Source organism: Hemibagrus wyckioides, linkage group LG02 (assembly GCF_019097595.1).
Source record: "Hemibagrus wyckioides isolate EC202008001 linkage group LG02, SWU_Hwy_1.0, whole genome shotgun sequence".
NCBI classification, from domain to species: domain Eukaryota; kingdom Metazoa; phylum Chordata; class Actinopteri; order Siluriformes; family Bagridae; genus Hemibagrus; species Hemibagrus wyckioides.
This window is the reverse complement of record NC_080711.1, coordinates 13,268,000-13,294,877: the sequence shown is the minus strand read 5'-3', so window position 1 is coordinate 13,294,877 and position 26,878 is coordinate 13,268,000. Positions and strand designations below refer to the sequence as shown.

The 26,878-nt window shown below is 38.2% G+C and overlaps 2 protein-coding genes across 5 annotated transcripts in view; both read right to left on the bottom strand.

Annotated features, from left to right (window-relative positions):
- Positions 1-913: 913 nt before the first annotated feature.
- Positions 914-19,073, bottom strand: LOC131369801 (ral guanine nucleotide dissociation stimulator-like 1). The gene is made up of 17 exons (XM_058416662.1): positions 18,646-19,073; positions 13,127-13,416; positions 12,803-12,847; positions 11,971-12,140; positions 11,692-11,837; positions 10,553-10,783; positions 10,271-10,374; positions 9,942-10,026; positions 8,837-8,908; positions 7,999-8,082; positions 7,746-7,778; positions 6,955-7,076; positions 6,623-6,721; positions 6,400-6,523; positions 4,971-5,231; positions 2,725-2,839; positions 914-2,637 (listed from the first exon to the last, which is right to left on the bottom strand). The coding sequence occupies exons 1-17, from the start codon at positions 18,667-18,669 to the stop codon at positions 2,492-2,494; spliced, it is 2,151 nt and encodes a 716-aa protein (XP_058272645.1). The 5' UTR covers positions 18,670-19,073; the 3' UTR covers positions 914-2,491.
- A 3,274-nt stretch (positions 19,074-22,347) lies between these two features.
- Positions 22,348-26,878, bottom strand: part of LOC131366612 (choline transporter-like protein 2) — a 37,280-nt gene continuing 32,749 nt past the window's right edge. For 2 of the 4 annotated variants that reach the window (XM_058411237.1, XM_058411245.1), the window contains exons 18-22: positions 26,719-26,792; positions 26,562-26,632; positions 26,307-26,392; positions 25,813-25,897; positions 22,348-22,944 (exon numbers count right to left, since the gene is read on the bottom strand). In XM_058411237.1, coding sequence (XP_058267220.1) covers positions 22,841-22,944; positions 25,813-25,897; positions 26,307-26,392; positions 26,562-26,632; positions 26,719-26,792 — 420 coding nt within the window. In that variant the 3' untranslated portion in view covers positions 22,348-22,840. Of the gene's footprint in view, positions 22,945-23,782; positions 25,181-25,812; positions 25,898-26,306; positions 26,393-26,561; positions 26,633-26,718; positions 26,793-26,878 lie in introns of those variants that run through there. The other 2 variants (XM_058411230.1, XM_058411219.1) reach the window with 1 other exon arrangement.

The following is a 26,878-nucleotide window of genomic DNA, read 5'->3' as shown; positions in this document are numbered from 1 at the left end:
ATATATATGATATGTCTTATCAATAGCATGGATACTATAAGTGTGTTTATATAACATTAACATTTCATAATGAAACTGTGATTAGTACAAATCACATGATCAAAAAAATCTTTCTGAAGGATAACATGAAGGATTACAAAGGCAAGTCATCCTGAAAAGGAACAGTCTGCATTCAGAGATCAAACATAACATTAAACCCACCGACAAGTGAACAGTCAGTGGCAAGACGGGCAAAAATGGTTTGAGGAACATGACAAAGATTTCAGATTGATGATCAAGCATCTGTGAGATGTACTGGACAAACAAGTCTGATGCATAAGGAAGCTCCACCTCACAACTTACAGGCCTTGAAAGATCTGCTGCTAATATCTTGGTGACAGAAAACAATGACAGATGTTTTGGGAGCATAAGGAGGACCTACACAATATTAGGTAGATAGTTTTTAACAATGTTTCATGTTCAGAGAGGTTTGAAGCCATTTAAATAATACTAATCATCCAAAGCACCCATGAGAAACCCTTTGGTGAAAAGTATATCATGATTTGCGTTGTGAATTCAGAAACCAAACATAAATATTGTGAAATTGTTATATATATATATATATGATGTCACCTTGGTGAAGCGATCTGGAGATTGAGCCTGAGCTCAGGTGACTGTGGAATGTCTGTGCATGATCTCCAGTTTCCACATGGGCTTCCTCCTACCTACCAAAACCTGCCAGTAGATGGACTGATCTGGCTAAGATAAATTCCCCTAGCTATGAATAAGTGTATGTATGCATGTGTATTCCTGCCTCACGCTCAGTGCTCCCAGCATAGACTCCGGATCCACTGTTACCCTGATATGTACTGAAAGGTAGTTATTTTATAATCATTTTTTTTATTACACACAAAAAAGAAGCTCACCAAAACAGTTATTTTAGTTATTTTAATCTTTAGAGCAGCGCTACATGTACATGCATAAACAGTATGTACAGGAAGCCAATGAAATGCTATGGAGTGCAGAGTGAAGTCCAAAATACAGTACACTACAATACAGTAATGATCAGTGTATTCATGTTTTCTCCAAAATCTGATATTAAACTTATTAAACTTGGTTCTGATTCTCTTAAGAATGAATCAGATACTATACAATATTTATCATTTGTGAGAAGAACAAATCTACTTGAAACAGCAGAGCCAAAGAATACATCTGTGGTTAGGAACAAGAAGATACATCTCTCCTCTAATAATTGCACAGAAATTCAACGTGGTGTTTCTAAAGCACTAAAGAATAAATAGACTTTTTTTTTTTAGGCAGTATTGGATTTTCTCTAAAGCCTCAGGTCAGGAACAAGTGGATAGTGTGAGACATTTCAGTGGAGTTGTTAAACATTGTAGCAAGAGCAGATTAGACCTCTATCACTACACAGTGTGACAGTGGAATGTCCCAGGGCCTGTCAGTGCAGTACCTTTATCTTACACACACACACACACACTCACAAAAGTACACACCCAATCGATATCACCATGGTGCTAAGCTGTGGGACGGGAAAACTGTGATCCTAATGAGTGTCTCTGTCACATATATCTATGTTACAGGCAGGCTGTACTTTTATCATCATTTCTTAAGCTATGACGTGGGAACTCGCTGAAATGACATAGAAAGGCAGGCTGTTTTACAAATACACTGAAAAGCTCAACGATATAGATATGTGTTTAAAAAAAAACTTAATGGCCTTTGACATTAAATGTTAATATAATGTCTACAGCTGATACACACAACTATATTTGCAGTACCGCTTTTTATCAGCCTCTTAATCATTACCTTATACACAGAAAGGATAAAAATGATCAAATTACCAACTAAATGAAGTGGGAAAGAGCTTCAGTAGTATAGAAATCAATTTCAGGCCCACACTAAAAGAATGATCTTGAAGGAATTTCAGTACGTGCTACAGGGAAATGGTGAAGGTAATGAATTCTACGATACTAATGCTGAAACTCTTGAATATGTAACCTGGTATGCAAAGACTGCAACGATGAGGTGATAGCCCTGCTCAGTTTGACAGAAACTGACAGCAAAACATGGCCCATGTGATGAGTGTGTGTGAGATTATTGTACACAGTCAGGTTCTGTAGCTGCTGTGATTTTGTCTCAAAGACAGAGATGACTTCTGGGATTAGGAACCTTACTGCTACAAGCCAGTGCACACAATATACCACTGTTTGAAGTTTACAAATATAAAGCCTCTACACTTCTGGCAGTTGTACAACCATGTATCCTACCTTAACTCTCCCGTCAAGGTGAGCACACATTAACTTACTAACATTCTTAGAAAAATATCTGTCAAGTAGCAAATAGCTACCATTAAATAAGCATAAATATGTTTGACTATATACATATATTCTATGTACATTTCGTATATAAAAACTGAAACCATAACGAGTCCTGTGTCATTTCAATATTATGCAGATTTCTAAGCAAATTCAGTTTGTTCTCATCACCGATGTTATTTGGTAGAGCGGCCTGCTGACATTGATGCTGAGCGTGCCAGTTGTTTGCGCTGGCCTTTTGGACAACGACGTAAAACAAAGTCATAGTTGGCTGAAGTAGACATGGCATAGAAGACGTTGGCTTTGTCTGGAATGATAAGCTCTGAAAAGAAAAAAATGAATCCATTATTAATAAAGGCTCCAGGACAGTAACTGTGGTAGTTAGTTTTTAGAGAGTCTTAACACTTACCTTTGCCTTGAGCCAACATTTGGACGAGACTGAAGTCCTGTACGCTGGCGTTCTCCAGGTTGTGCTTCTGCAGGGCCCTCTCAATCACCTGGGCTGTTTTTTCCTGACTGGTCAGCTACAAAACATCATGGCCATGGTCAATGACACCATCAGAAATGTAGATTCTGTTCTAATGTATTTTTTTTAATTATTGTTTCAATATAGAGTTCTACTTCTGTATTTTAGGCTATTTTATTGACAATGACTGTGTCAATCACAGAAACACGTATATTAGACATAGACATTACAGGGACTTTGAGGAACATGTGGAGATCCATCAACCCAAAAACTTGCACCAAACAAAAAGATTGGATGTTATTTTTGTTTGCAGTGAACGATGTAAGAAACAAAGAAAAGTAACCTGGTGCCAAACTATAGGGTTTCCAGAAAGTATTCCCACCCCCCCAATACCAGTTATTATTTCTCTTTGCTGTATTGCAAGATCAAATCTAGGGACAACAGAATGGGATTAAACAGGAAAAATAAGTAGAAGGTTATTTAAATGAATATAAATATAATATAAATCTAAATAAAATATGGCACAACCCAGACACTACCAAGATCAGGCTAAACTGAGTGCGCAGAGAAGAAGGGCAATTGTCAGAGAAGTGTTCCCGAGTCCAGCTATAACTCTGAAGGACTTACAGAGCTTACTGACTGAAACATGAAAATGTTATCTTTTTACAGTTATGACCTATGGGAGATTGGCCAGAAGGAAGTCAGTTCTTAGAAAGGCCATGTTAGAAAATCTGAGCGCTTTCCAAAAATAGATTTCAGAGTCTGATGAGACTAAACTTAAGCAGAATGTTTGACACAAACTAAATACAACCCAACACCAGGGTAACAAAGGTTGTGGTAGCATCAAGAGCTCAGGATTCTTCAGCAGGAGGAAATGGAAAGCTTGTTGCCATCACAGGCAACATGGATGGAGGAAGCAAACTGTTTGTTGAGGAGAACCTGCGCCAGTTACTCACAGCCGCATTTAGGGCACAAATATATGTTCCAACAAGCCAAACACCAGGACAAAACTACAAACTGGACACAATGTATGTCTAAACAAGTTAAGGATATAGTTCTGGTGGGAGTTGGCTGCAGCTTTCGAAAAAATCTACAATCCAAACAAGTTCAGTCCCTTCTTTCAGTGTTTCCTCTATGCTCAAACACCTAAATGCTTGTGCAAAGTAGACACGTGTCCCTGTCCTGACTGAGTGGATGTTTGTGGTCCATATCATTGATTTCTTTCTTCTGTTTACAGAGCCAGTGGCACATGAACTGGATTTAACCCTCTGAGCAGATATTGTATTGACAGCTACCAGAATGTGAGGCCAAATAATACAAATATTACAAGATGTTTGCTAGTTTGCATTGGGAGTAACTTGTGCTGGGGACAGTGGGGACATATTTTGTCCCATAACATTATTTGAAAGAGTTGTATGTTAAAATTATTTTATGTAAAAGATGATATATAAACCAGACACTTTCTAAAATATCAGTTTAACCATGCTGGGTAGTCTGTTGGTCTGGTTTATGATAAAAACTCTTGTATGTTTGTGACACATCCATCATCCATCGTTACTGTAAGATAAAAATATGTAGAACTACATAAAACTGCAATCATGATATTGTGGCACATGAAAAATAAAAACCTGCCGTTGTAGTCAGCTATCTAGACAAAAAAAATTAATTTCCTTCAGCATGATGTGGTTTTAATGATGTGAAGTCATTTTTAAAAGACATCCAAAGACTCCAACCTCCTCCGATTGTTGAATAGTTTAGAAAGCTGATCTGGATGTGGTTAAAATGGAAGACTGAAGATTCAGAACTGCTTTTGATTGTGAGTTGTTTAAGCAAGGTTGTCTTCAAGTTCTTATTATTATAGGTTATTATTATACATTACTCTCATCATATTTGTCCCTAGAATTTTTACATCAAATTTGCATCCATGATAGTTTGGCTTCCTGGTTCACTTTGTCCCGGTACAATCCCTTCTTCTCTTTTCCTATTAGCACTGACTTGCAGATGTGTGGTGTTGTGTGTTAAAGCAGCACTGGCATTGTATTGGAAGCAAAATGGCCATTTCCTGAAATTACTGATTTATCTTTGTACAGATTGGTACAGTATTTGCTGAAAATATGTTGATTATGTCTAGATGGCACAACTCTATGTGCTGAGTGTAATCAAAAACTTTCTGGCTTCTCAGTACTCACCAGGATGCTCTTGTACATGTTGCCATTGTTGCTGCTCTCCACACTGATCCTAATGATGCAGTTGTCAGCAACCTGCCTGTTGTACAGAGGCAGTGCGGTCATGGAGACCGAGCGCTTATGGCCGGGCTTGGATGGAGCTAGCAAAGTGGAAGGTGCAGAGAGAATGAGGTCAGCCTGGGAGCTGGTGGAGGAGCTGGAAGAGCCCGTAGGAGACGAGGAAGAAATGCTGTCAGCCACATTCTGGCAAGAGCTTGAGAGTGACTAGAAGAAGAAAAGAAGAATGAATGGGAAATGTCATGTCAGCTGAACTCTACAGTTTTGGTCCTGAAAGATCTGACGGTTTTATCAGACCCTACACTGTTCTCATTAGTGTTTAATGTAAAAGGCTGCAAGCTGCCATGTGAGTTTTTTTTACTATCACATCATTTCTGACAAAAAGTGAGCAAAAGAAACCAAGTGTGCTGAAGTGTTTAAGAATTCAGGACCTCGGAATAATAAGGGTCTGACAATCCTCTAACTATAAAATATTGATTTATAAAGGGTTTTTTTTTTTTTTTTTTTTTACATTTAAGCAAGATTTTCATGTAAAACCTCTCATGAACCTTCACTGGCATGTAAATAAATAACATACTCTTAATAACTACTTGCCAAAAAGGTCTGATGAAAAATTCTTAAAGGTCAAAAAAGTTTTTTGAATTTCTAATCCCTCTTGTCCTTGTGAATGTTGAAGAGAATTTAGCAACCTTTCTAGCCATATGTAGATAGCAAGTATTCCAAAACTGTGACATAACTAAAATGCCTTCATTAGAACTGATATTATATCTGTTTTCCCTTTGACCTTGCTGAATATGGCACTGTGGTAAAAAGCATATCACACTGCTCAGAACGTAAAGAATTTAGGTGTAGCAATCATAGGTGTGTTTCCCCGAGTCGGTCTCAAGTATCGTGTCTGTGTGCTTTAGAAAGAAGTATGAAAGAGGGTATATGACGGCTGACGTACTGAGACAATTGCGCTTGTGCTTTGGTCAAGTGCTGTCGACTATGAAAACAGCCCTCTAGTCAAGTGCCAAGATCCAGGTTAATAAAAAATGAAGTACATTCCATAGTCAAGCCCAGTTATTTTGTGGTCAGTTGTCAAGTAGACAAGAGATATTAGAATGTAAATTTCTAAATCTGAGGTTATGTGGTACAATCAAATTAAAGAAATATTCATTTAATATGATGATATTAAAGACGATAATCTATTTAGTGGTTAGTAGATGAGAAAAGAGTTCACAACACCAGTCTTGAAAGGCCAAAGTCTTGCACTTCCTTCAAAGATTTAACTTTTTAACCAAGTGGTACAGCAAAAAAATGGTCAAAATGTGCTTGACTCTGTGTCTTCATAACCGGAACTGTGACCCTTGAGTCACAGTTGTTTATTTATTACCTGTGCTTCAAGAGGAGATGACTGATTTGTAGAGAGATCCTCCATTTCAGAACTGCTGGATCCAGATGATGAGACACTAATCTGGTCAGCATTCTTCTTGGAGCTTTCACTCACATTCAGGAGGCTGTTTACACACACATGCATGCTTAAACGCTGTGAGATGCTGTATCATGTATTTGCTGTTGCATGAATAAGAAGTTTTTCTGTGAATGTTCACACTCACGAAGTAAGCTTTTTGGCGAGGGAGCGGGGATTCGAGGCTGTACTGCTGGACGGTGAGCAGCTGTCAAGTGGAGGCTCCAGCTGTCTGGACAACTCATAACTGAAACAATGATGTTTATGAAGTTTCCATTACAATATACACTCACTGACCACTTTATTAGTAACACCAAGAGACCTACACAAGCAGCAAACGTGCAGGTTGGGATACTGTGTGATAACAGCCTGCAGCTAATGCTAATGCATTCAGTTAATGATCATATCAAATATCAGAGTGCAAAAAAAATTCATCTCTGACTCTTTGATCATGGTGTGGTTGTTGACACGGAGGCTCACCTCTCCTGATCCGTGAGCAGCTTGTGATCTTGCAACCAGGCTGCAATTTGAGGATGGTGGGGTAGAGTGTACTGGGAGCAGGATGCTTGGAGTTGCCGGATTTGCCACAGGATCTCATACTCCTGCAAAAAATACAAGTGTACTGAGCCAGGCATTGGTGAGGGACATGTCGGAGCAAAGGCAAGCTTGTTTCCACAAGGTACAACCGATTAGACTGCAGTCCCTGAGTTACAGAAGAACTAAATAAATGTTTCACCAAGCTGGGAGATATTGTGAAATATTTTCCTACAGTTTGAACAAGGGATAGCAGAGCTTAATGTTTAGCAGTTTACAGAATTTTCAGTCAGCAAAGATTTTCAAATACTATTTCTACTGAGGTTCGGGAAAAACGTCAAAGGAAACTGGTGTACAAAATACAAATAAAATATATGGACCTTTGAGTAAAATATTAAAAACTTTTACTTCAGGATTTTTTTTTCTTTTGGTTCTCTGGTTTGTTTCAATTTAAAGGACTTTATAAATTAAAAAAAATTAAACTATACCTTGATATATGTCTGATAATTTGGTTGATATGTCTTTTGGTTGCTATTTGTAGATAGCAAATTGCATATCCCCTCACATGCTGATGCTATTCAAAATATTCATAACGTCAAACATCGCAATATAAAACAGCACACCCCTGCTGGAGGATTTTCCATGACTTCAGAACAGCCTTATCTCAAAAAGCACACCAGTGTGTAATCTTAACACGTGCAACGTAAGTCAATCGTGAAAGAAAGCCAGAGACTCACCCTCCTGCGCTTCTCAAAATTTATGTAGTCACGCTGTTTAAAAAAAAAAGAGTCATATAGTAATTAGATGGTTATTTTATGAATAGGAAACTTCATTATGTAGCTAAAAAAAGCCTATTCATCAGATGCTTTTTAAACAGACTGTTCAGAGAAAAAAACACTGTTCATTCACTAAAAACAAACATGACACAAGCATGCTTTCAGTTTTTCACTCATGCGTCACAGAGAAGTTGATGTAGCATTTCAGACATACCTCCACAGTATCAGGTAGAGCTGTATCCAGCATGGTCAGGACAGTGAGGTATGTTCCCAGGTAAGGCACAACTCCACTGTTGGTCTGTGGAAAATGCCATTAGCAACATGATCAATTTGGAAGTAATCTATAAACCAACGGACAAAAGTTTGTTGACACGTGACCATCACACTCGTGTGTTTTTTAAACATCTCATTCCACAGTTACTCCCCCTTTACAGTTATAATAACCTCCACTCTACTGGGAAGTTTGTCCACTAGATTTTAGAATTGGCCTGGGGGGGGATTTGCCCATCCAGCCACCAGAGCATTGGTGAGGTTAGGCACTGATGCAAACCACGTCTTTACAAACCACGCTTTAAAGGGAAGTGAATGGAAACTGTAGCACTACAGCATACAAAGACAATTGTGTGCTTCCAAGCATGTGGCAAAAGTTTTGGGGACAAAGCCAAGCAATGGTTGTGATAGTCAAGTGTCCGCAAACATTTGGCCATATAGTGTATTACAAAAACAGAGAACATAGAACAACTGCAAATCTCTGATTAGTTGTTTTTTCTCAAGTTCCAATGCAATGAATCAGCAAAGTGGTTTTATGAGTGTGTGTGTGTGTGTGTGTGTGTCTGTGTGTAAGAGAGAGATGGGGGAAGGGTTCAGAAAAGAAGACAAAGAGAAACTAGACATAAAAACCCTAAGTAGACAGAATTGTTCCAGTTTAATGTCCAGTTTACTGGCATTGAGGAGTCCAACAATTCACACATCTGCTTGGATTTCAATTACCCTGACCTTGAATTTTTTATAATTAGAGAAACTGAGCATGCATGTGTGTTTGCAGACTTTACCATCTGTTTGGACAGGGGACACTGCTTGGATGTCTTGGGTATAATATTGTCCACGGCTGCCTGGCTTCCATCCTAAAACACATTAGAGACAGTTATCAGATAACACACACACATATACACACACACATATACACACACACAAGTTGACTAGGGAAGAAAATATGTAGTAAGGGAAAATCAGCTTAATCTGATTACATGCTGTATGTGTATCAACCGTTACGCCTGTATTCCAAAACATCATTTATTCACAAAATGATCAAGACAGGTTGACACAAATCATTGTGTAAGCAGCAGGTACCTTAAATTTTAATGGTACTCTCCCATACTGTGTTTTAATCCAATCTCATGCAGAGCTTTTCCCCTTTTCGTGCTTTTTTCTTTATCTTTTTGTATAAAAACCACCACTTACACTCTCAACATACTCACATGACAGTGAATCCTAACTTGGTACAATTACAGTGAGAACACAGTTCAAACTTGATTTATGTGAACATGCTTTGTATTTAAGTTTCTTAAGTGTCATGCGAGATGAAAATCAGACCTGGAGTGCTGCAGAAGCATGATGTATTCTAGATATCTGAGCCAAACGAATGCAGTTCATAAAATATGAACTACTCAGTTGTTGAAAGGGTTTGCTGAAATAGCTGACAGGTTTGTTAACATGTCCCTCAGCGTATGTTTTGTTTTTCTGACGCAGTGTGACATGTATCAGTTCAATGGACTAAGGCTAGAAGCACCTTCAGAGCATTCTCTTCTTAACAAAGAACAAACTCTTGATCCATTTATCATAATCTCCAGGTTGACACTCCGTACTTCCACGAAATAGAACCTGAACCTCGTGAAGCACTGAATGGCTGAAACTAATACAATGCAGAGTGGATCTACAATAACAATAGTTTGCAAGCAAGTACCAGAAGAGCTTTAAATTGCATTGATCAATGTGAAAACAGTTCATCGTTGAGACATATTAACAGTGGATGCGAGGTCATGGCTAAATGTCAGCAGTGTATTTGAAACACCTGTTAACATACAATCACAGCTTGTTGTGTGTGTGTGTGTGTGTGTGTGTGTGTGTGAATGTGTGTGTGTGTGTGTATTCTCTAACCTCCACAAGGATTTCTCTGCTTCTTAACACACAGTTCTCATCTGGGAAAGTTTCACACAGGTTCTCAAAGGTGCTCATGTTTTCTCTGGGAAAAAAAGCACATATAATGAGTACATCCAAAGTCAGGTTGAAACAGTTGAAATGAATTATCAGCACCTAAGAATGGCTCTAAGTCATTTTCCATGGCTTCATGCCAGATTTACATAATATTGCTGAGAAATCAAAACCCATTTCCAGGAACTTGGTTATGTCTAAGTTACACAAATAATATGATTCATTTACCGCTCAGGTAAATAAACGCCGTAAGTGTGTGCTGGTTTAATATGTACCTGCTCACCGCAGCCCAGGTCTTCCTCAGCCGGTAAATCGGGTTGGATTGCAGTGCAGACAAAATGGCCTTCAGGGAAGAGAAGTTCTTTAGCTGCCTGCACTCCTGTGGGGACAAATGAACACAGACTGTTACACCACTAACATGAAAACAGATGAAATGTGAAATCTGCTTTTTAGTCGGTGATAGATTCAAGTTTCAATTCAGTTCACTACAAGATCTTTGAAACACTGCATGAACTCAAATCTGCTTTTTGTGAATAATCAATCATTACTGATCTAACCTGTGCAACTCGTATCCATCTCTCAATGATTCTGGCTCTCTGGTTCAAAGTGGATGATGGAGTGGAAGAAGGAGAGGTGGCAGGACAAAGGAGGGAGGTGATGACACGGTTAGTAACAGCGTTGAACTGAGAGATGGTTGCACTAATGGTGGGCGAGAGGTTTTCCTTCTTATCTCTCTGAGACCAGACACAGCCCAGACACTGGAAGGGTACCACCTTCACAAACAGCTCCTACAAGACGGTACAGAGACATGTGGAGGTGTAAAGGTTATTGGTTATTTACAAATAATGCAAAACCCAACAGAAGTGGAAAATTTCATACTGGTTATGTGTCAGTTTTTTTTTTTTATCAGTTTAAATGAATGCAGTCTGAATGCAGACTGAGAGTTTCAGAATGAAACTGAATATAAGGTCTATCCCAAATTGAGTACTTACACACAGTTTTACACCATTTTGTTAATATAAATAGTGTGAGTAGTGTGTTCACACTGAAAATTCCAACAAGTACACTTCAACACCTAAACGATGCACTTATTCAAGCATGCACAATGCACTTAAACTATTCATTATGTTCTCTAGGGTCTAGTGTATGAATGTTAGAAGAGTAGTATCATCTCAAATGGAACTCTAACACTTTTTTACCTACTGGGACTATAAGCCATTTCCCAGTTGATGGCAAATGACACCAAGTACACGCAATGTGACAATGCTTTAGCTTTAGCAGAATACACTGAATTTGTTGTGAAATAAATCACACAACGTTGGCTAATTTAAAGATGGCTTGTGCACCGGAATGTTGTAGGCCATCTTTTTTCTCATCCAGCATCAGCACCTGGTAGCTCCGCCCCTCTTCCACTACATAAACAAAGCTACGAGTGTTGAGTGCATGAAGCGTCCAACATTCCACACTTGATTAAGTGCATCATCCAGGTACGTGAAGTGCACATCTTCTTGTTGGAATTTTCAATGTGAATACACTACTCATACTATTTACACAACGTGGCATAGAATAGTGCATAGGTATGTGATTTGGGATGCACCTATTCAACACTGTTCATTCAGAATAAAAAAAAAAAAGTATTAATATGTTATTAATGGATTAATAGTCATAGCAAAGAAATGTGACTATTGACACTTACAGCATCCTGTTTGGTGAGCTGTTCTGCAAGTTCTATGACAGAGAACTCCATGAAGTCTGTCTGATTGCTTACATCATCTAAGTCTTTCTCTCCCTGACTCAACTCTGGCTCTTGTTCCACTTTGGCTTGATCTTTATTCACGACATCTGAGAGGAAGAAAAAGAGTTATCCTGGTTACTTGACGCTGCTATGTTGTATCAGGATATAATACCTCTAGATTAAATATAATTGACTTATATGTCTTAAGGACTCCAAACAGTGTTGCGGCAAAGGTCTGACCTTCTGCCTGAAATTTCTTGAGGAGATCCTCATAGCACTTGGCCAGAGCTGAAAGAGAGTTGTGTCGTCTCAGTTGGAGGCACATTAAGCGTAACGAAGAGTGCATTGGTGGATCCCTGAAATCCTCAGCAAACTCATCCAACCAGGTCTGGAGTAGAGTCCACAGTGCACTAAAACAGCAAAGAGCAACAAAAAAACTCAGCATTTTGCTTACAGAAAATCTGACTGCACTTCTCCTGAGACATTTCTTTCTCATAAATGGAGGCTTGGAGTAAATAAAAATTCACACAGAAATTGATCATTTTTCTAATAGCAGCCTGTTCCAATGGGCTGAATTCTTCTTATACTGCAGCAATCTGCCAGTGATTATTGTTTTATTCAGACATTTTTGTTCATTTATAGTTACATCTAATGCAGTGAAACATCCAGTAAACAAGTCAGTTCCTGTTATCACTTTCGTTATAACAGCTATAAACAGTCGTTCCTTCACCAGCTTCTCTTTTTTTCTTTCTTGGTATTAACAAGGCAAAAAAACTGCAGCTTGTTACATAACTAAGAAACCACAAAGGGCAAACTCCTCTGCCGGGAAGACTTTCCTTTTAGTAGAAATCAAAGATTTACCTCAGAGCCCTGAGGTAAATCTTTATTCATAGAGGTAAAACAGTTGTCTCTGATAACCCGTCTACTCGTCACCTTCATATCCACCTCCACACATTTCCCTGTTCTTTGAGCCACTTTTCTGGATCTTCTCAGTTATAATATTACACCTTGAAATTGATTTGTTTATTTCTTTCAGTGTTGGAAAGCTGCACCCTCATACTATGTGTCTTACCTCTTATGACAATTGCTGTTGTCCAGCTCAGAGTCATGACTGTCTCTATTTAAGAGAGAAAAGATGTTATACATGGGCAATTCATGTCTAAATTCAAACTTTACTTTCTTTACAGAAATACTGTCCTATTAATTGACATAAAATCAGGACTTTTTACATTAACCCCTAACACATCATGTTCTGGAACTCCAGAATGATACACACACACACACACAATCCCATTGTCTTACACACAGACACACATTATGCTGCAGCTTTTGACACACAATGTGAAATCACATAATCACATGCATTCGGTATGTAAACCCTTACACACACACACACCTCTGAAAAAGCAGCTCGATGAGTTTGTTGGTGTTGATGAAGGTGCGGTATGTAGAAAGTAGTATCCTTCCATAGTCCTGTTCTTGGCAGCAGGGATCAAGCAGGTGATCCACTACACGTTTCAGTGTGGCTGCTTTCAGCCTCCGGACTTTAGATGTACGATATTGAACATACGCAGAGCAGGGAGAGGCCTCGGCAGCTTCGCCCGACTGCTGCACTGGCTCTCTACGTAGTGTGATGCCGAACACGGCACCATCCTCAAACTCCTCACCCCACTCCTGAACTGGGTCCTTAAATAAAAAACAAAAACACAAACAGAACAAAACTTAAATTTCAGTTGAGGTTGTAACTGCATTTATGCACTAAGTGAAGTCTTGGCTAGTTCACCTAATTTAGATCATGGTCATAATTATTCATATTATATAAAAGAAAGAACTGATTCATTGTTTAATATAGTAATATGAGCTAAATCAAATGTTTGCATTCATATTGACCTGTGTCCTGAATTCCATGCTATACCTTCCCAGTTAGACAAAAAAACCCAGACCTTCTACAGTGCTTAGAAGAAGAAGAATCTTGAAACAAATGAATACATTTTTTTAACATATTGATCTGAGGCTGTGGAATGTGATATTATAATTTGTACCATTGTTTCTGATACTGTAATGTGTCCTATTGACAGCACACACACACATACTGTACACACACAGTCTTGCAATAACAGACATAAAAACACAAATATGGATAATCAATAGCTTTTACTGTTGAGTTTGTACATCTATACTGTAACTGATAATATATAAATATAAATGAAACAGTGAAATCTTAAATACAATCATCTTTTTTTATATTTATAGATATACAGATTAAGATGTGTATTTCCAATACACACACACACAGACACACATATACATATATCCATTCTTGTTTTATGATATTTACCCACAAGGTTCTCCCTGCTACATGCCGTGTCAGTGAAAACAGAGCCACACAGTAGGACTGCAGGCTGAAATATAGCTCATGTGCTGTTTATATAATAGGTATACACTGCAGTATAAAGCACTGTGTATTTTGTAGTGTTTGATCTAAACCAAGAGCGAGACACACACAGAATAGTGGACATGTGGGCATTCAATGCATTTTTATGGAGTGCAAAACGAATGCAACAGGAAGCCTCAGCTCATGTTAGACATGTATCCCAGGGTAGCTTATGGAGTGAAAAAGAGAAGGTAAATTTAGATGTGTATCTGCTGCATATGTGTGTAATAACACTTACTGTCTCTGATTTTATCTGATGACTTTAAAAAATGCTGGAGAGTGAGGACATTTTAATATGTTCTTAAAATGGACTGTGGCAGGATTTTTTTGCCAGCATTTTGAAATAAATAACTCATGACTAAAATCAAACAGGAGAACAAATGAATAATAGGATAATAGCATAGTTGTTGGTACTTCATGTACTCACAAAAATGCTAATGTGGCCTGAGGAACCATTAAAGGAACATGCAGTAATTCTATCTATAACCATAGTTCCAAATGTTATTCTTCTAGAAAAGACTAAATGTAGAAAACCACAACCTTTCCAAAACACTGAAATCATAAATAGCATTAAAACTGCAAGCCACTGCTCCTGCACAGATTTAGTATGTACAGTGAGCATAGTTTTTCATGGTAGACTGCCACTTCTATGAAGCCTTCTCTGATTTACATTAATTTTAATGCAGAACCATTTTCTCATAGAAACTTCAACCATTTTGTTTAAGCCGAACCAGTAGCTACCTGCAGCCTCCAGGCTCTTTTGTTTGCAGAAACAACAGAAAGGCCTGGGCAGTCAGCTAAATGAAGAGCTATGGAACCCACAGCAAACAGGTAAAAAGAGATGCTCATCACACGCCAACCCCCTCAAAGATCTGGTTCGACGAGTGATGTCAGCAAAAGAGATGGTACAGTACAAGTAAACACATGAATCATGAGCCTCTGCTGAGTAACCAAACTACACACCACCAGAAAAGCTCATAATGAGCACTTGCGCTGTTTTAGACTACTGTTATGTTTATGGTCTTTTAGTGTCAGAGACAACAGCAGGACAAACACGCCAGGTCCACACAGAAGAGTAGTTTGAACACTGTGAGATATTTTATCACAGTTCCCAGGGCTACAGCATAGCTAATCATTGTGTTGCTACAATTCATAAAACATAAACCAAATATGTGTTACATATATAATCATATTATATTAGCTAGCACCCACTACGGTGAGAAACAAGCAATCAAAATCATGCATTTTCCTGGGTTTTTTTAACATGCCTTTTGAGTAATATTCAGTGACACTGCTTGAAAGGTATTTTGTTCCTTACACAAATTGACATTATTAATATGGTAAGATTAGCTGACGGGAAATTTTGCCTGCTGCCTGGCATCCAACAAACATGTATGAGCATGTCACACTTATAATTGTACAGCTCATAAATACATGATTTTATTTAGTGTATTTCCTCATCCCTACCGAAATTCTTTCTGGGTACACTACTGTGTCTGCAAATGAGAACTCATTTGGTCATGGCTACAAAAAAATTAAAAACAAGCAGAGTTGTTATGCTGTTCTCAAGAAGCTTCTATTGTCGTTTCAATCATATATAGCTGGTGCAGTACAAAGTGAAATGAAACAATGCTCTATCAGGAGCTCCCTGGTGCTACATAAAACACAGAGCTACATAAAACAACTGAAGACTAAGTAAAAATGAACACAGTTTCACATAAAGAAATAAAGGCAAGTCTTACAACCTTAATCTTAGAAAAACTACTAACAGAATATTTGCAGATTTTTGGTAGATATTTAGACTATTCAGAACATGTTTTGCCAGATGTCAGATGAAGCCTGTTTATCTCCATCTCCAGAAAGGACAAGAGCTCTTTAAAGGGGCTGATGAATATGCATTAGATGTGTTCTTTGTTTAATGTAAATGAATGAACTCTGCCAAATGTCCAAAGAAGCACATTAGGGAACATGCTGCCACAGTTCAAAGAAACACCTGGAACATTAAAACACAAGATCTCCTCAAGGACAAAGTGGCTGGCATGAGAGGCAAAAAAAATAAGCATACATTAACACCAAATCATCAAATCTGCCATTTTTCCCTAAATTTTGAACTATTTCCAACCCCAACTGAATTTTTCATCCAGTTTATACTGTATATCTAGACTCCTGCAGCTATCAGATCAAATCCCCTTCTAACACATCTGATGTTTAATTCCCACGAAGAGCTTGATTAGCTTGATCAGATAGAAATGGTGAATGGTAATTAATTAAATAGTCTTTATAGAACACACTTATAGAATGTTTTATAATCCCACTATTTGGTGCCAGCTAGAAGAGGACGTGCTACCCTTTGAGACTGGTTCCTCTTAAGATGTCTTCCTTGCGTCATCTCAAGGAGTTTTTCGTTCCACAACTGTCGCTCTAAATCTACATCTATACTTCTGTAAAGGAGCTTTGGGAAAATATCTATTCTCAAAACAAATAAATAAACTGAAATTTACAGGCATTAAATACAACAAGCACAGTGTTGTATATTCAAACCTCCAAAACCTGGTTCAGACTACAGCATTTCAATCTACAACCATACTGCGCAAGGTCAAGTTAGGTTCCTTGCTGGATAAAATCAGGGTCAGTAGTGTCAAGTTCCATCACAAGCATGCAGGAATGGAAAGAACAGCCAGAAGCATGGCATAACACTGAACTCCATCTACTGTATCGCTTGACAAATCTCTGTTCTTTCTCATGTTCTCTCACACGGATCATATGGTGATCTGACACATTCCAATAACATTGCCTGGTATGCAGGCACATGTCCTCATTATTACGTTACTGTCGAAGACAAGTTCATCTCGACCAAAGAAATGCTCAGGAGCAGAAGACAGTTAGGACAAATAAGCAATGTGGGTTAAATGAGCCAGATCCTTATCTGCGTGTACTGTATACAATACTGCTAAGCTTGAAGGATGGATTGGATAATATTGTTTCAGTGACTCTAAAGAAATTCAAATGCCAATTGTTGGTGTTTATTTTCAAATCAGATAATTAGGTCCTTAAGCCAAAGCACTGAGTCACAATGACAATTCTGCAAGCTGCAGAACAAACTGCTTTTATACACACTAATGGCTCATATTTGTCCCAGACAGACAAAGGCTCACAGTGGTCAAGCAAAGGCGCATAATGCATATGTCCTAAAGACAAATCAACCATGGGTGAGTTTTGCATTGCCTGCGCGTCACCATTTGACAATGACACAGAGAAAAGAAAGCAGTGCTGCGTCAGACCTGCAGAAACATTATCAGTAGTAAAAACAACAGGTTTTTCTTAGTGAATTTCCAACTGATAGCATAGGGAATCTATGTGGTAAGTCAACTACAAACATCATTTCTTCCTTATATCCTGATACAAAAATGCACAGGCTACATTATTTAACACAGTGTTTACCAGAAGGAAGAAATTAAAACAATACGGATCAGAGACAGAGAAAGAGAGAGAGCAGGTTATGCAGATAAATAAACTCAAGTAATAAACATACAACACGACTAGGCTGTGGTCAACAAGGCCAACCAGGAGTCTGTTTAGGAATATCATCAGAGAAAAAATTCAAATGAATGCAAATTCTGTACTCAGCACAGATGCAAGTAATGCATGCTCGTGTCCACCAGGTGTTTTTCTGCACTATGGCCATCATGCAAACAGCAAGCTGAAAGTACAGAAGCTGTACATCTGATTTACTCCCCTCAATCCACCACCCCAAACTGCCCCTTTATTCTCCAACACAAACTTCCCCTTCATACTCCAACCCCAAACTGCTCATATATTCTCCAACCCCAACTGCCCCTTCATACTCCAACCCAAACTGCTCCTTTATTCTTCAACCCAAACTGCCCATTTATTCTCCAACCCCAAACTACCACTTCATACTCCAACCCAAACTGTCCCTTGATACTCCAACCCAAACTGCTCCTTTATTCTTCAACCCAAAATGCCCCTTTTTTCTCCAACCCAAACTGCCCCATCAAACTCCAACTCAAACTGCCCGTTTATTCTCCAACCCCAAACTGCCCCTGTATTCTCCAACCTAAACTGCCCCTGTATTCTCCAACCTAAACTGCCCCTGTATTCCCTAGCCCAAACTGGCCATTCATACTCCAACCCAAATTGCCCCTCATACCCCCAACCCAAAGTGCCCCTTCATCCCCAAACTGCCCCTTAAAGCCCTAACCCAAACTAAAAAAGGGCACTGTGTTCCCTCCATGTTGCTCGCGCTCTCTCTCTCTCTCTCTCTCTCACACACACACACACACACACACACACAGAGCGGTGATATATGAAGGGCAGGTGTGCGGAGAGAGAGGACTATTTCAAGAGCATTCATTTGATTGCACTCTATTACATGTGACCTAATCAGACTGCGGGCAAAGAAGCACAATGTACAGAGTTCATGATGAGTAAAACAAACGCAACAACAAATGCAACCTTACCATGGTTAACTCCCATTTTCCCATCTCTCACAGCAAAGTCCGACCAGAGCTCTACGGTGCAACTGTGTTCATGTTCAAATCCCGCCGAACTAAAATCGCATGAAATTATTATCTCTGCATTCTCCACATCATATCTCTACATCACCCATACTCCCTTAGTCAGTATTACAATATTAAATATGACCCGTTAAAACAGAACTCAAACTACTCGTGAAGATAGATAATCGTGTCTTCTCTTTCTATATATATATGTAAAAGTTGCTCGAATTTAACTCTTGATATTACAAAGTCCAATATAAAACCCTAAGCACGGTGTCTCTTGTTGTTTATAATGTCAAAGCCGCTTCTTCTGTGCCTCGGTCTGTCCCGGAGCTCGCGCTCTTGCCAACGCCAATTCCCCCTGCTCTCATCAGACTCGGCACAGCGAGCGCGCGGCGCCTGTCATCAAGAGGGCGGGGCCAGGAGAATAACCTGATCTCTCATTGGTCACTGCTAATGTGGGCGTAACCTTTAGGCTAATATTTTATAAGGCAAAGTTCCGGCTACGTCCAAAGCAGCATACTACCGTACTACAGAGTATGCGAAGTACACATGGTGTGTGACATTTTCACCATACTGCTTAGTATTGTAGTATGCGACTTCGGAGATCCTTCTAGTGGCAGTTTACAGAAGTGTGAAGAGTGCTGCCTAAGGGTTTTTAAAGTATTTTTAGGGTATATAGTTTTTAAAGGTGGGTATAGCATTTTAAATATGTAGTTAAGTAAGTAATTTAATAATAATAATAATAAAAATAATACTAATAATAATTATTATTATTATTATTAGTAGTAGTAGTAGTAGTAGTAGTAGTAGTATTCATAACTACATATATAAAACTGTTTTCATTTGGTAGCTCAAGTAGGAAATAAAAAGAAAGAAAGAAAGAATGCATAGGATAAAATTATATTCAGACAGATATATTTCTGAAAGCTTTTTTATTATTATTTTTCATTTATAAAATATGAAAAAGTTACTTTTTTATATAATGACAGTAGCAATTTTTGTTTCTTTTACCTCATAGCAATGAGGCAGTGACTACAGGTTTTTATTTGTTTTGTCTTCACATTTCACACAATCATCACATACTGATGATTTTTACATTATGAAACAAATAAGATGAGTAAGTACTGTGGATGTATTGAAGTGTTTAGACACCACAATGCTATATACACCGACCAGGCATAACATTATTACAACCAATATTGTGTTGGTCCCCCTTTTGCTGCCAAAACAGTCCTGACCCGTCATGCACTGTGTATTCTGACACCTTTCTATCAGAACCAGCATTAACTTCTTCAGCAATCTGAGCAACAGTAGCTCGTCTGTTGGATCAGATCACACGGTCCAGCCTTCATTGACCACGTGCATCAATGAGCCTTGGCCGCCCATGAACCTGTCACCGGTTTACCACTGTTCCTTCCTTGGACCACTTTTGATAGATACTGACCACTGCAGACCGGGAACACCCCACAAGAGCTGCAGTTTTGGAGATGCTCTGATCCAGTCGTCTAGCCATCACAATTTGGCCCTTGTCAAACTTGCTCAAATCCTTACGCTTGCCCACTTTTCCTGCTTCTAACACATCAACTTTGAGGACAAAATGTTCACTTATATATAATATAAGTGTCTAATATAATCCCTAATATATCCCACCCACTAACAGGTGCCATGATGAGGAGATAATCAGTGTTATTCACTTCACCTTCATAATGTTATGCTTGATTGGTGTATATACATTTCATGAAAGAGTCTATAATGGAAAATGACAATGACAACAAACAAACAAAATAACATACTTGAATAAAAATCACTGTGCAACTTTGTAAATAATATAAAAACTACAACACAATAATCAAAGAGCACAGCTCCTGGAAATTACAATTCAATATAATTGTTGTAATTTGTGATAAATGTGTAGGTTGCTCATTAATCACAAGTCATTTGCATGACACTTCAGGTTCCACCTTGTGCGTTATGTAAGTTTTCCTCGTTTGTAATCTAATCATTTCAGGTATCCTGAAGTTTCCTGAAACCTCCCATTTCCAGTCTAGTCACCAGCCTGGAGGCAAAGAAGCCAGGAAGAGGTTTTTGCCTTATGACAGAACAAGAGGAAATAACCCTCCCTGCAGAGGATGCATAAACTGAATGATTAATAAAAGTTCAAAACAACATAAGGTCAACTTAGTGCTTTCCCTATTAAATAAAGGGGCACCGTTAAAATTAAGGCCAAGATGTTCTTTAATTTAAAATGCACGAAAATAAAAAAAACTATACATCACATAGGTTTAAGCTCATAATTCATTGCATGTGTTATATCTCAAATACATTGAGACATCCTGTATAAATGTATCACCAGTGCAAACAGGTAAAGTGTCTAAACCAGTCAATTCAGGAACTTTCTCAGGAAGTAGTTTCATTGATGAATAAAAACTCAGCAGGTTACAACACAACGAGAGAAAAGAGAAGATAAACGTAGTTAATTTAGTCAAGGCTAAGACATGTTCTCTCTCTTTTTTAAGATCTTCTAAAGAGCTCATTGCTTTACACACCAGAAAATTTCATTAATATGTAAAACATTTGGTGCCCCAGTACTAACTGTGGCATAACATATTTGCAGAATGAGCTATCCCAAAAAAATAATCTTTTTAATCTTAAATGAGTCGGGAATGATTCACTAAGCATGCAGTTAAAAGTAAATGGTTAAAATATTTACTAGAACAGATTAAATGGGACAGAAGGTGCATCAAGGAAGTACACTTATGGTACTTTAGTAAGAAAACCTACTTTTTTATGCAGTTATACAATGCATTCATAAACAAATAAATAAATACATACATACATACATAAAATCATACAGATACAAAGAGGTCCAGTTTTTGTTCACATCAAACATCACAGTCTCAAGAGCTGGCACGGATTGCTGTAAAAAAAAAAAAAAAAACCCAAAACAAGAAACATCCTTTGTACAGAGGGTCTCTAGGCCGACACCAAGAGTTAAGCCTAGGGCGCCAGGTGGCTCATGTGGTTAAGGCTCGGAGTTGTTGCTTGGAAAGTGGGGGTTCAAGCTTCAGCACTGCCAAGCCGCCACTGCTCCAGGGGTGCTGCATCATTGCTGATACAGTGTTCTGACTGCAGCCTCCAAAGTCAGGATATACAAAGAAAGAATTTCACTGTGCTGTGATGAATAAAGTCTTCTGCTTCTTCCTCATGATGAGAGAGATCAGAGGAGAATAACCAGACTGCTTTGAGCCAGTCAGTCCATACATCAGACCGTGAGGTGGCTGACCCTGTATTCTGACACCAACCTCTAAAGTTACCTTGATTTACTATATACCTCAAAATCAGTAAAGAGCTTAAAAAAAAAAAAAAAAAAAAAAACTAAATAAATAAAGGGAATCTGAAGAGAGTTCATTAATGCTAATCTTTAATACTTATATAAACAGAAAGTAAATCTGTGCACATATGATTTACGTACATACTGTATAGACACAGGAACTCATCTACACGCATGTGTAAGTGGTACACAGCTGCACGTCTGTAGCACAGGAAAAACCTTGAGAACTGACCCAGCCTTGACAAACAGAATGGATGAAATCCACACCACACATTCTCACAGCGAGAGACTAAAAGTGCTCATGCGGCACGAAAGAAACGAGACACATATACAGTTGAATCTTAACTTTATTATACAAATGAAAAGTTTAAAAACGGACAAAAACAAAACAAAACAAAAAAAAAACAGCAGTTAACAATCATGACCAACAAGAGCAATATAAAGTTAACCCAAGAAAACTAACCCTTTACTATCATGCAAGCTGTTTTACCATGTTAAAAGCTTTAGTGCTGATTGTCCTTAAATACACATTAAACATAATGCAAGTTTTGAAAAAATCATGTTAAAAAGATACGTCCCAGTATAGTGACATTAAAGGTAAAATTTAACAAAAAAATTCTCATTACACATTATGCTTTTAAATCAGGCATTGTAACAAAACTCCAAAAACTCCATCACAATGTAATACAAAACATATGTTCATCCACACTTGCATCGTGCAACGTGACCATGAATGCATTTAAGGCACTTAACTACAGTATGTACAAACTCTTTGGCCTTGGAGCACACTGTTGCATCTGGAGGGCAGATGTCTGCTCTCTCTCACTTTTCCTGGGCACGGTTCTTCTTTTTCAGGACTTGAAGGAGGGACTCTGGCATTAGGTAAGGCCTCTCTGCACTGCCGTCATTCCTCTCGATGTCTTCCACTGGGTGAGATACAGAACACAAAGAAGGATATGAGATGGTGAGCAGGAAACAGTATGGTGTCTCTCTAGTCTTTTCCTTCATCAAAACAAAACTTCATTCTAATTTAGAACCAAATATAAACCTTTTGTCCTAATAAAATGTTTAATTTCTGCCTTCTTTTGAAAGAAAAAAAACCCCCAAAAACATAGTAACACTAAAAGGACAACAAGAAAAAGCAAGAATTATATACACATACATTTTAATAGACAGATTGAAAGGCACCACTCTCAACAGTCAGGTGAAAGAGGGAAGAACAAGTTGAGAAGTCCTTTTAGAGAAACAGGGCATATTCTTTATAGTTACAGTTCAAGGCAAAGTGGTGTTTTCTTTGGAAAGATAAGGCTTCGTGTTTGGGGGGAAAAAGTACTATTCAGGGGACCTCAAACTCAAATCAGCCCAAGAGGACTTTTGTTTAGTCAAAATCAACAGAAAAATGCCAATGACATTCAAAATCAAAACAGATGAAAAACAGCACTTACTGCTATTAGCATTTGCATTAAAAATGAGAAATTACAAATCCGGAAAAATCCAGCCTGAGTATCAGCATATTTCATTAATATGACAAATATTTACAGCTACAAAGTAAATGCATAGCAGCAGAGTAGCAGTGCATTATTCCTATCTCACACTTAAATAATGAAACAAGCTGAACAGCATCAAGTGTCATTAAGTGCAACTTTCCTACTAACACAGCGCCACATGGCACAGACAGAACATAAACCTGGATACACTACAGGAGTACTGAGCTCCTGTCCTTAAAGGGAGAGGTTCAGTGTTTTGTTTTCCAGTGAGTTCATGTCTATGCATCTTTTTTTTTTTTTTTTTTAATCAAATAAGAGGCTATATTTCAGATTTACAACAAGGGGTCTGACATTAGTTGCAGAAAGTAAAAGTAGTAAGACGGTAAAAGTCTAGAAAAGTGCTGAGGGAAGTTCTCCCAGATGTTTGAAAAAACCTAGAAACCAATTACCTTATAAAACTGCTTGGCAGTGTACTTAAGAGAACAGGTTTTCTTTGCATGTGTCTGATTTTTGCACAGTTCTGTATATACTCAACAATCATTTTATTAGGAACATCTGGCCAATTATCCAGATAGCAGTGCATCCAAACATGGCCACAAGCTACACTTAATGTTCACAACGAACATCAGAATTGGGGGGAAAAAAAAAAACTGATTTACCAACAACGGCATGGATGTTAGTGCCAGAGATTATATGCACTGCACTGCTGCCACTGAAGCAGCTGATTGAATTAATTACATGAATGAGCAGGGCTAATATCTGTTCCTATCAAAGTGGCAGGTGAGTGCATCAGTGGAAAAAAAAAATGGCTGCAGAGAACAGGACGTTTCGGACAAACATTCTTCCTCTGTGTAAAGTGCTTCTGATAAATGGACATGACTACTGAGTAACAAATCCCAAGAGTTTCAATGGAACATTTGTATATTACGCTGCAACCTTTACTACTTGTATATTTTATACTGAAGTACACTGCAGTTACTCCCTGCGTTCTTTAGATACAGTAAGTTTATTAGCAAGGTGTCGTACCTTCCGTGAAAGATGTAGGTACGAGATAATGGTGCCGACTAAATATTCAGATATTCTTTTACAAAACACAAGTATACACAAGCTATATGGCAACATGCTTCCACATCTGCCTATAATAAGGTTTTTGGGAATGTAAGAATTCCCAAAGACATTCACTGCTCAAGACACATATCACCACTGTGGGGTCCATGTGAGACCCTTAAGCATTAACTGTTGTATTCTGTCTCACTTGTAAGCAGCTTTGCTTAAAAAAAAAAATTTCAATCAATGCACCAATTTCTAAATCTTTAAAATAACAATGAACTACTGTCACTGAATGAATCACACATTATATAACAGTAACAACAGATTGAAGTGACTGACACATAATCTACACCATGGTAGTCAATGCTTTTTACAAATCTAAGGACATCAGCTGAACATGTGCTGAGTTGCCAATGAAACAGACAGAATGACTAATCTTTGGAGGCTGCATGCTAGTCTTGTTCCATGGAGGCCTTGTGTGTTCTCAGCGGGACCTTTTCCTCCTGGGGTGAAAATGGAGAATTGACAGCGGGTTCCCCGGTGTCCTTGAACAGGATCTCGTGCAGCGTAGACGACATGTAATACGGTCGAGCTGCAGAGCCGTCGTTGCGCTCCAGATCCTCACCTTTTACGTGTGTGCGCATGAGTATGTAAAGGTAGGATAGTACATGTGTGCAGGGGTGAAATTTTCATGCGTGTATGAGTGTGTACAACAAGGAGTTAACATAAAAAAAACAAAAACAAATGCAAAGGAGAGTGAGGTCGTGTTAAATGGAGTGTGGCCAGAAAAAACAGGAAGGGGAAGGGGAGTGAAGGAAGGAGGAAGGAGAGGGGCAGACAAACAAGGAAGAGAGAAAAAGGAGCAACAGGAAAAAGTCAGAATCATGCTAAAAGGCAGCCAAGTGACATGTTAGTTAGATAGTACAGCTTAATAATAAAGTCAGATAGTAAAAAAGAGTTAGAAAAACCACTCTTGCATGCTTCATTTAGAGCCTGAGCCACCATTTCTGTTATCCAGTAAAATATACAGAGACTGCTCTGACAGAATAACAGTAACAAACCAACATGCTGTTGGTTAAAATTAAACTACAGTATAGGATTAATGGCATACTGGAGTATTTGGTACAGAAAATAAGACTTTACATAGTACTGTAATATTTACATAAACCTAGATTTTTTTTTTTAGTGTTAGTATGCTTAGTTCGAGACATAGATGTATTGTTTCAAGTGTGGTATTGAAGTTTATCCGGTACTCACAGAAGCAAAGGAAGAGTGTGTCAACACACATGGCATACACACTGAAGAATCCATGGGCAATAAGGTAGGAGCCCACCATAATCGTCTGTGTAAACACACACACACAAAAAATCCTGAAAAGATCCAAAAAGTCCTGAACAATGCATTTGTTTCAAAAAAGAACTTTCTAACCTAACGATCATTAGAAATGCTCAAGAACATTAAAACTGTTCATGTGGTTTCATATGAACCAATACATTAATAAATCAAGAGCTTAATTCGCTTGACTAACAAAATTCTATATTTTCTATTATATATTCTATATTTCATTCTCAATATCTAGATAAAAGTTCACTGTGAGCCCAATCACTGCTCTTACACTTCCGAAACAGATTTCCCACTAATTACAGACACAGTTAATGGAGATTTGGTTTGTTAATTATAATTATATTTATTTATTGGCTAAAAAGAACTGACTCAGCATGCTAGATAGTGCTATAGCACCATTTCCTCACCAGAATGGGCACCCAGTAATAATTCAAATTGGGCACAACATCCACTCCTTTTGTTCTTCCAGAGAAGAAGAAGAAGGAAAGGACACCTGAATAAATAAAAAAAAAAAAAAAGAGAGAAAAATAAAAATAAAGCCAAAAGCTAGCTAGCTAGCCGGGAGCATGGGTCAAAACAGAGAGATGACCATAAGGACTATACATATAGGAAGACATGACATTATTATTATTAAAAAAAAAAAGAAACCACTATCCACTTGCCTACAATGCCCACAATAAGCAGCTTCCCCAAAAACAACAAGAAATCCGTGACCTTGTCCAAGACAGCAACCCTTTAAAAAAATAAAAGTGAGAACAAAGGTTAAAAGAATAGTCTGGAAGTTTTCTTATATTTGTTTATTTTGCTTGCTTTACCCACCTGATCACATTTCTCATCAATAGGAAGAAGGCATCCCGGGCTGAAGTGCAGAAATTTTTACCGTAAATGGCCACCTGAGGGAGCAAAAAACTCTGTTTACATGTTGCTCTGGCTTATTACAGATTACACTAATCTAAATCCAGTCTTAGTCTTTTGTATA

Coding starts and splice junctions, on each gene's coding strand:
- LOC131369801 (XM_058416662.1), bottom strand. CDS start 18,669: ATGGGAAAATGGGAGTTAACCATG. Junction 11,838..11,970: donor CAAGAAATTTCAGGCAGAAG/GTCAGACCTTTG, acceptor TCTTCCTCTCAG/ATGTCGTGAATAAAGATCAA. Junction 5,232..6,399: donor CATCTCCTCTTGAAGCACAG/GTAATAAATAAA, acceptor TTCTTCTTCTAG/TCACTCTCAAGCTCTTGCCA.